The following is a 10,877-nucleotide window of genomic DNA, read 5'->3' as shown; positions in this document are numbered from 1 at the left end:
ACTAGGTATCACGAAAATCATATTTTCTACATCCTACCTACATATTGTAATTGGTATTCTAAGTAAATGATACTAATTTTTATCTTCTAATGTTTCTTTTCTTTTTCTTGTCTTGCTTCATGGATTTGAAACGGTAAATACTGTCTCATTGAAAATAGTGAGCACTTAATTCTTATATTAATTAGAATGCACCTAAAGTTTCATCATAGAACATGATGCTTATGATTGACTTTTAGTAGTTATCTCATTAATCAGGTTAAGGGAATTTCCTCTATTCCTACCTTGCTAAAAAATTATTGTTATTATTATTAATTATCAACAAATTTTGAATTTTAGTGAGTAATTTTTGTTAATCTAAATATTTCTCAAATTTAATGTGTTAAAATATGTAAGTAAATCAATTACTTTTCTATTTGAGTCCAATTTCTCTCTTATGATGAATCCCGCAGATTGATACACACACACTGTTGTATTAGATTTGCTTAACTTATTTAATATATTTACAGTTTATATTCATATCTAAGAATCTTATATAATTTTTTATATTTTCTTTTCTCTGATATCATAGTTTTACCAGGCTCATAAAGCTAGCTGTACAAAGTTCCACTTTTTGATTCTCTGCAATTTTTAGTATAAGAAATATCATACAATTTTATTTTATTAATTTGTGCTTTTATCTTGTTCTCCCTTCTATGTACTTTAGATTTCTTATTCTATGGTTCTTTTCCTGGCTTATTGATTCAAATTTTTAATTCATTTATTTTCAGTTTTTCTTGTTTTTGATCACAGAGTGTGTTTTGTCTGCTAGCAAGTATTTGAGAGTTTTTAAAATAATTTATTTGAATTCTGATAAATACACTCCATGTATGCTGAAAAAGAATTTATATTCTGTTTCTGGCACACATATATGTACATAATTATATACAATATATACAATTTATGTAAATACTAGATGATAAAAATAGCATAAATATGTATATATTTATATATAATTGTCATACATATTTTTATTTCATTACTATCTATCAGTTTAATCGATCACAGTATGGTATTGGCTAAAGGATAGACCTACAGAATAATAATAAAGAGATTCCAGACAGACTCACATATATGGTTAACCAATTTTCATTAAGGAAGCCAAGGAAGTTCAGGATAGTAATTTAAACAAATAATGCTGAAACTTTGAGATATTTTTCTACAAAAGAACTCTCTATCCCACCTTGCACCATACAAAAATTAAGTTGAAATGAGTGATAAACAGAAATACCAAACTTAAAATTGTAAAACTTGTAGAAGAAAACTTAGAAGAAAATTCGTGTGGCCTTGGGTCAAACAAAATTTTTTTTAGCTACAACACAAGAATCATGAACCATAATTTTTTTAAAAAATTGATAAATTGGACTACCTTAAAATTAACAGTTTTGCATTTCAAAAGACACTCTTTAGAAAGTGACAGGATAACATTGGACTAGAAGACAATATATACAAAATAATTCTCTGATGAGGGACTTGTATTCAGAATATATAAAGACCTGTTATAATTTCATATGAAAATAACTCAATTAAAAATGTGCAGAAGATTTGAGCAGAAACTTCATCAAAGGTGATGCACAGGTAGAAAGCATAAACATGAAAAGATGCTCACTACCTTTAGTCATTAAGGAAATGCAAATTAAAATCACAATGAAATATTATTACACATTTATTAGAATGACTAAATAGAAAGCACAGACAGTCCCAGGTACTGGCAAGAATGTGGAGCAACTGGAATACTTATACACTGTTGGTGTGAATGCAAAATAGTATACACATGTTAGAAATCAGTTTTCTCACAAAGTTAGATACTTACCATCTGACTCAGAAATCTCTCTCCTGGGCATTTACTCAAGAGAAATAAAATACATGTTCACAAAAAATCTTGTATGGGAAAGTTTATTGCATGTTGATAACTGTCAAAAGCTAGGAACAACGCAAATGTTGATCAACTGTTGAATGGATAAACAAACTGTGGAACACCATGGAACGGAATTCTATTTGGCAAGAGAAAGGAAGGATTTATTGATGTAGGCAACACATGGGTGACTAGCAAATACACGATGCTAAGTGAAAGAAGCCAGATTCAAAAAGCCACAAATTATATTATTCCATTAACATGATGTTCTGAAAAAAGCGAAACTGTAAGCACAAATAAAAAACAACAGTGGTAACCAGGGGCTGGATGTGGGAAAAGTAGACTGACAAAGAAGCATTAGAGAACTTTTGGGAGTGATGCAAATGTTCACTATCTTTAGTGTGCTAGTGGTTACACAATTGTGTGCATTGTTAAAAATCATAGAACTGTACTTGGAAAAAAGAAAAATTTATTGCATAAAAATTATAGCCTAATAAACCTGACAATGTTTTTAATTTCTTTTTTTTTTTAATGAAGGTACATACATATTTGTGGGACATTTTTCTTAAATGCTTTATATTTTTGTTAGTATTTTGGATAGAATATTTTTTAAATTCAGTATTGCACCATTGATTAAAGCATAAAGTTATGGTTAATTTTTTAAAATTTATTTTTATTTTCGCCTGTGTCGGGTCTTTGTTGCCACACTCAGGCTTTCTCTAGTTTAGGAGAGCAGGGGCTACTCTTCCTTGTGGTGCACGTGCTTCTCATTGCTGTGGCTTCTCTTGTTGCGTAGCATAGGCTCTAGGCATGCAGGTTTCAGTAGTTGTGGCTCACAGGCTCAGTAGTTGTGGCTCATGGGCTCTAGAGTACAGGCTCAGTAGTTGTTGTGCATGGGCTTAGTTGCTCCACTGCATGTGGGATCTTCCTGGACCAGGGATCAAACCCATGTTCCCTGCAATGGCAGGCGGATTCTTAATCACTGCACCACCTGGGAAGTTATGGTTAACTTTTATGATATCTAAGTTCCAACAAAGCTGATGAACTGTTACATTATTTTATCTTTCAAATGCTTTTGAATTTTCCTCTGTACACAATTATCTCACTAGTGGATAATAAACATTTTGTTTATTCCTTAAAAAGTAAAAAATCAAAGTTCACAGAGTATATGTTATTTACAGAGGTCCACAGGGCTTGAAAGTGCCAGAACCATAACTCCAACACTGTTCTTTCAAATGTAAACCCCAGAGCATTCTTTCATTCATGTTTTACTTTTATTATTTAATGGCTTTAATTACTCCATTTCAGGTATTGGATATGTATTTTTTTAAATTTTATTTATTTACTTATTTATTTTATTTTATTAGCTGTGTTGGGTCTTCGTTGCTGCACATGGGCTTTCTCTAGTTGCAGTGAGTGGAGGCTACTCTTCATTGTGGTGCACTGGCTTCTCATTGCTGTGGCCTCTCTTGTTGCAGAGCACAGGCTCTAGGCGTGTGGGCTTCAGTAGCAGCGGCACATGGGCTCCATAGTTATGGCTCACAGGCTCTAGAGCACAGGCTCAATTGTTGTGGCTCACAGGCTTAGTTGCTCCACGGCATGTGGTATCTTCCTGGGGCAGGGATTGAACCCGTGTCCCCTGCATTGGCAGGTGGATTCTTACCCACTGCACCACCTTGGAAGTCCCAGCATGTGTATTGTTTTGCTATCTCATTTATGCTAGTCCAGCACCTATTTACTATTTTCTATTAATAAATTCTCAATATCCATCAAGAATTTGGATATTTGGAATTTGCACTGCATCTGTGACTTTGGGTGGGGTCAATATATGCACATCTGATCAGAGCAGGACATGTGCTGTCCACAGTCATTGGTTTAGGGATCAACACATGACTCACGCCAAGCTTATCACTCAATCTTTGAAAATTCACTGGACCTATTAAAAGAAGGAGCACTCTTTCCACGAGGTTTACAGTGCTATTGAATGTAAGTGTGAAGCTTGCATACTGCTCAGTGGGAGCATCTCCTTGAGGATGAAGCCAGAACACAGAAAAGCAGAACTGAGGGGCAGAGACAGAATTCTAATGGCATCTTTGATCCAATTTTCCTGAAAGCCAAATTTGTCCCTGGACTTTTCAGTTATGTGAAATAATAAATTAACTTTTTTGCTTGAACCAGTTTGAGTATGAGAGTATCCTCTGATATATTGAGGCATAAAATAAAACATTGATCTGAAAACAGGGGTCTCACATGTAAGGCATGGCATCAAGGACCTCACAGACTTATAAAGAAGAGAAAGAATGCATATAAATTTATAAATTTATTATGATAATAACTTTTATGTTGCCTCAATGTCTGATTACCTCACTTTTGAGACCATTTGTAAGAATAAATTGTATTACATAAATGTGAGCCATTCCCTCATTCGAGCCAAGAAGCAATAATACTTTCAATTCTACCAAATAGAGGGAGAAAAAAAAATGAAGTAAATCCTTATCTAAGTAAAGAGATGTAGTCCTAAAAAACTGAGATTCAGATTTTATTTAATGCCATTGGCATATCTTTGGACTTTCTTTCAAAGATCTAGATTCCCTAATCATTGTGAGTTTTAAAGATCAGAAGAAGATATGATTCTAAACATTTAAAAATAAACAGCTTTGACATATGTGGAATAAAAGCACATGAAGATGACCTCAGATTTGCTATCTGAAGCTGGGAATAAAACCAAGGACCTTCTCAGAGCTCATAACTCTCTCTCATTTCTGTTTATCATACTATTGTTAAATAAAAAGCTGGAGAAATAAGTGTTAGAATCTGTGCATTGAAAATATTATTATATAACAATTTTTAAAATGCTGTAAATTGGAAATCAGTCGAAATCTATATGCTTCTTAATCCCAAATGACGTTTAACAGTTTCAATGAAGCAAAAGGTTAATTACAAGTATTTTTTTTTAGACCATACCAATATGAAATGGGAGAAGAAATTTAATGACATTAAGAGAATTAAAATGTGGAAATTTATCCATATAAAAATAGATAAAATGTCAATCTCTGTATATATGTACAGTATATAAATTGATGATCACGTATGCCTGACACATTTATTTTACAGAATTGCATTAAACCTATAGAACAATTAAAGAGAATTGACATCTTCATAATGTCAAGTGTTACAATCCTTGGTAACGATACCAAATCATGGTGTATGCCATTGAAACCAAAAATCACATACATTGCTAATAGAAGTGCAAAATAATACAGTCATATTACTGAGTAGTTTTTGTAATATTGACTAAAGTTGAAAATGTGAATATACACGAATACCCAAGGGCCCGGTAATTTGAATTTCAATTGTTAGAAAAAGCCCTGTATATGTGCCACATGGTACACATGCAAAAATTTTTATTGAAATAATATCTGCAATAGCAAAGATTAGGACCAATTAAAATATTTACCAATAGGAGAATGGATGAATAAATTATAATTTGTTCCTGAATTGAGAGACTTAATACTAAGCAGTAGTTGAGATTAATCATAGAGACCATGAACAAAAATGCAGAGTGAACAAGGTTTAGAATTAAATGCACAGAGTAAAAGACTTTAATTAAAAATATGCAAAACTATATGTTCTATAAAGATGTACATACAGGTAGTACAGCAATATTGGCTGGAAGGATATCAAATGTATCAGGTTTTTCATGGTGATTACTTCTGGGAGCTGTGGGGAGAGAGGCAACTAGTACTGGGTGGAGAAGAAAAGAGATTTTGAGTTTATCTATAATGACCTTTTTCTTTAATTAAAAAATAGATGTGTATGTGTCTGTGCGTACATGAAGCAGTGATATCTGTAATATTACTCTATGCATTTTTCTGTGGTTTTAGATATTTTGAAACAAAACAGTAACTTTCTTTATTGTCTAAGATCCAATGAGCAATAATGCAAAACTTGTCACCAAATCGCCAAGCACTCAATACAGTTGAGGCAACCCTTATTTAAACAAAGTTTTAGGGCATATCGTGTAGCTGTTTCCTATGAATTATTGATTGATAAATGCACTTTCAAAAGCTTGCAGTCTTTTGACCATCAAGAAACTGGTAATTATTAAGTGAATAACAAACCAGTGACCAACTTACAAGTGCCCAGAAAATATGACAATAACAAAGTGAAGGGACCAGATGGAGGTGGGAGGGAAAATGTGGAGATGTGCATGCCTTTCCAATGTGCCGCAGCAGGCTTAGCTTGCTGTCGACACTCAGCAAATGTTAAACAACAATAATAATAATGGGTACCATCTGCATGCCAAATTTAGATGGGTAGAAACATACAGGATTGACAGCCCTAAAGGCCAGACTTCCTTTACTGATTATTCGCACCGTGTACAGCATTTTTCTTAGCTTGGTTAATAGGATGCATATTTTTTCAGTCACTCAGGCAAAGAGCCACCATTATCTTTAACTCTCCCTGCTCCATCTTCACTCACAAACCCTTTCAGAAATCTACCTGTCTTCAGTCTCTTTCCCTTCTAAAAAAGGCATAGCATTGCTGTCATTGTTTCCATAAAAAGCGCAGTATTACTTGCTCAGAAAACCTCTGATCATGTTCTGTTACCTAAGAGGATAAAATCATAGTATATAAAATTTTTAATTGCCTCAACTCATGTTTCCAACATGGTTTCATGCTATGTCACTTGAAAACCTTCTCCTGCATCCTCTTTGCCTCACATATGAGGCTAATGAATATTTTAGAAAAAAAAAAAAAAAGCATCATGCATTTCTAAGTACTCATACTTTTCCTGTATGGAATGATCAGCTTATCTCTACCTGTTGATTTCTACCCATTCTTCAAAGGTCAACTTAAAAATCATCTCTTGTGTGAGAACATCATTGATCTTTCCAGGACAATCTAATTTCTCTCTTTCATTTTCCTTTTAACATATGGTTTGTGTTTTTCACACCATATGATAGTCTGCTTTATCTTAACAACTATAGCTAAAATTTATTAAACCCTTATTATGCATTATATATTCTTCTAAGTTCCTTTAATATTATATTAATAATATTATAATATATATTAGCGTACAATATTCACAACAATCCTAGAAGGGCATTATTAGCCATTTTACAGATGAGATAACTAAGGTATAGAGAAATCAGTTAATTTGACAAGAGACAGTAAGTGACAGAGCTGAGATTGGAATCCAGAGCGTCTGCTCTCAACCACTAGACTAGTGGTGAGCTACCTGTCTTGCTACTAGGTTCTGAGCTACTAGAGAGCAAGTGATTCTCTTAACACCACTTCACCAAGTTCTACCTTGATCCCGTCCCCCATCCCACATAAATATCAGGTTCCCTATGAGCTTCTCAAAGCTGGCAAATAAATTATGCTATGGAAAGGAAAAAGAAAAAAATATTCAACTGCTATCACTTAAAGACATTAGTGGGGACTTCCCTGGTGGTGCAGTGGTTAAGAATCCACCTGCCAGTGCAGGGGACACATGATCGATCCCTGCTCTGGGAAGATCCCACATGCTGTGGAGCAACAAGCCTGTGCGCCACAACTATTGAGCCCATGCACCACAGCTACTGAAACCCACATGCCTAGAGCTCCTGCTCCACAGCAAGAGAAGCCACTGCAATGAAAAGCCCGCGTATGGCAACAAAGAGTAACCCCCACTCGCAGAACTAGAGAAAGCCTACATGCAGCAATGAAGACCCAGTGCAGCCAAAAATAAAACATATAAATACATTAAAATAAATAAACAAAACAAAAAGACATTGCTATACTACTATTATTATTATTGAAATAATATTATCTCAACAAAGAAATATTAAAGAATCTCTCATTTATTCCACACTTTACCCTCCAGCAACGGAGACTAAGTAGGCTTTGGAGTTATTTAGTTCTAGGCTATCTTCCCCACTAGGAGTAATTAATAGCTTTTTATGTTTTAGGGGCTCCAACTGGAGTTGGAGTGGCTCTGAAGACATTCTCAACATGCATAAGCAGTGTTCTGGAAGGCTTAGACCCTTGAGAATTAGGTTGAATTATTCACAAGGAAGCCCTGGGGACTAGACAAGAGGAGAATGTTATGGACTGAAAGTTTGTGTCCCCTCTAAAATTCATCTGTTGAAATCCTAACCTTCAATGTGATGGTACTGGCATGTGGTGCTTTTGTGATATCATTGGTCATTAAACTGGAGACCTCATGAATGGGATTAGTGCTCTTGTAAGAAGAGATAGAAGAGTTTGCTCCCTCTCACTCTTCTGTCTACCACATTAAGGATACAGCCATCTGCAAACCAGGGAGAAGGATTTTACCAGACACTGGATCTGCCAGAACCTTGATCTTGGACTTCCCAGACTCCAGAACCGTAAGAAATAAGCATTTGTTGTTTAAGCTACAAAGTTTATGGTAATATGTTATAGCTGCCAGAGCTGACTATAACAGAAAGTAACCCTGGAAAATGGCTAGGTATGTTTTCCCTGAAAATTGGATAGAAAATAGCCATGCAGTTTCCTTTAGAAGCTGTGCTCAAACAACTTCAGCTCCAAGAGAAACCTGAGGATCCCTGTGTTCCAGGAAGACTTCAACCATGAAAGTCATGAAAGTCACCACACACTGCCTGAAAAACCAAAGGAACCAATGATACTCATGAAAATGTTAGGACCACGTAAGTGCTAAAGAGGGAAAGCTGCCCTTTAAACACTGATAATCAACTTCTTGACAATCCTACTGAGCTGGGAGTATCTAGGAAATTTTCATTTAACTTATAAAAATAAGGAAATGTTGTGTAAAAATTAATACCTATTAGAGTTCATGAGTGAATTGATCAATCACACCACAGTTTGGAAGCCACTTGTAAAATAAAGGTTTATAGAGAATAGACAATGTTTTTGTCTTGATTTTTTTTTTTTTTACTTTTTTCATTAAAAATTTTTTAATCAAACCAATTTCGTCCTTTTTGATATTTTTTCATTAGTCATAGCTTTACTTTACACATAAGTAAGACATTTTTTATTTTGTATTTTATACTTCCAACATCTTGGTCTTTGCTGGTCTGATTCTTTTGCTTTGTTCCTAATGACCCTTGCTTATGGGGTTTTTTTTCCTTGTGTGCCTTGTTTCCACTGTAAGCTCATATTCCTTGAAATTTTATCGGAAAGAATTCCTTGAGGCCTGGGTTTAAAGTACAATCCTCAAGAGAAGAATGCATTTGCTTCTGCCAAGTGCCTGGAGGCACTACCAACCTGAGATCACTTTAAACTGAACTGTCACCTTGAAGATTTTCCAGTCCACACAGGCAGTATGAATTCTCTACCCAAACAGTACTGAGAGCCAGCCATGCTTACATTATCAGGGAAGTTTTTGTCCTCACCTCCTACTACCCCTTGCATCCAAAACCAAAGCTAAGTAGATGAGTTGTGGGATTGGTTCCCTCTTTGAATGACTGTGTCATCTGCTGGGTTTAAGTAGGAAGGGCCCTGATCTGACTTCGCACTTTGTAAGAGCCTCGGGTTTATTGCCCACCTCACATATGGCCCCCGAAACAGTAGTTCTAGGCCACCCACAAAAGAAGCAGAATAAAAACATGAGTGACAGAAGTGTTTATGAACTGGCTTCTACATAAAGTCCCAGTCCTGGGAGCCACTCACAGACTCTACGGCCTTCAGCTGCTCTCAAGGTCACTCACTGGTCTGCAAGGATAGGAGGAGGACGGAGGACAGAGGACACGAGGACATGATGACCCAGATGCAAGCAGAGGAAGTGTGGCATGGCAGAAGGCGGAGCTGCTCTTCTTGTCCAGCCCTTGGGCAGTCCAAGAGCCCTCCAGTCAACTCTGAGCCAGTCTAGTTCCAAGACAGCTGTGACCCTTGTCCTTAAATGGGAAAGAACCAGAACAGGCCAAGCCCAAATATGTCCCCACAGACGCATTTCTCTCTGTGGCAGTGGCAGAGCTGAGGACAGTTCCTTACTGCTCTTTGCTCAAAGGGAGATGTCTTCTGTCCTTGCCTGCATTTCGGCGCCTCTTTCGACTCAAGAAGCTCTCTAGCTTCTTGCTGCGTTTCAGCTCCTTGAACTTCTCAGCTAGGACCAACTGACGCTGCTCAGATTTCTTCAGGAAGTATGGCCGATGGCCCCGCCGGGCCTCAGCCCGCCGCTCCTGCTTCAGGGCCAGGCGCAGCTCCTGCTGCCGCTTCCGTTCCTGCTGTGCCATTTCCTGCTGCTCCATGCGCTGAAGCAGCTGCTGCAGTCTCTCATGCTCCTCCCCTGAACGGCGCTTCTTCAGCTGCTTTTTCACAAGCTCTTTCTCTCTGGCTCGGATGTCATTCAGGAATTGGTACGTTTTATCAAACACCTCAGGATTATACTCCCCTGACAGATCGTCAAAGCGGGGGTCCCGGGCTACCTTCTTACTGATGGGGACAACTTGACGCAAAAATGGCACCCGGACCTTGGCTGACATTTCCATAGGCCTGTGCTTATCTGCAACACATGCTTTTTGGACAGGTGCTTGAGAATTCTGCTTCTTAGTGCTGGTTCCAGTTACCAACTGTTTGTATGTCTTAGTCCCCACTTGGCTCTGCAATTCCAACAGTTCTTCAAATGACATTTGAGATGTGCCCTTCCGCAGGTTCCCGGGCCGCAGCGAGCAGCCGTCCTCCCCGCCGTCCCGCGCCCCGGGGGGACACCCGGCGGCCGCCCAGCCACGGCAGCTTGCTCTCGACATCCCCCCGTGCGGCGCACCGAGGACGAATGGCCGATTGTTTTTGATAGATCCTAAAACCCACTGGAAGAGAAATGACAGTGACGATATGGTTAATTCCATCTAAACGTTGATGAAATTACATAATTAAATAAGAAATTATAAGAAAATGAAGAGTATCCTTTTTCTTTCTTAAAAGAATCACACACAAATGGAAGAATTTACAATTTATTTTGAAATATCCCTACTTGACTGAATTCTAATCTTGTCAATTCTTC

General features: G+C 37.0%; 1 protein-coding gene across 1 annotated transcript; it reads right to left on the bottom strand.

Moving 5' to 3' along the window:
• Positions 1 to 9,356: 9,356 nt before the first annotated feature.
• On the bottom strand, positions 9,357 to 10,639 carry LOC130855615 (ribosomal RNA processing protein 36 homolog). Its single transcript, XM_057739477.1, has one exon. It carries the CDS (start codon positions 10,621 to 10,623, stop codon positions 9,865 to 9,867), a length of 759 nt encoding a protein of 252 aa, XP_057595460.1. The 5' UTR covers positions 10,624 to 10,639; the 3' UTR covers positions 9,357 to 9,864.
• Between the last annotated feature and the right edge of the window lie 238 nt (positions 10,640 to 10,877).

The sequence above is a fragment of the Hippopotamus amphibius genome, chromosome 6, assembly GCF_030028045.1.
Source record: "Hippopotamus amphibius kiboko isolate mHipAmp2 chromosome 6, mHipAmp2.hap2, whole genome shotgun sequence".
NCBI lineage: Eukaryota > Metazoa > Chordata > Mammalia > Artiodactyla > Hippopotamidae > Hippopotamus > Hippopotamus amphibius.
This window is presented reverse-complemented; position numbering and strand designations above follow the sequence as displayed.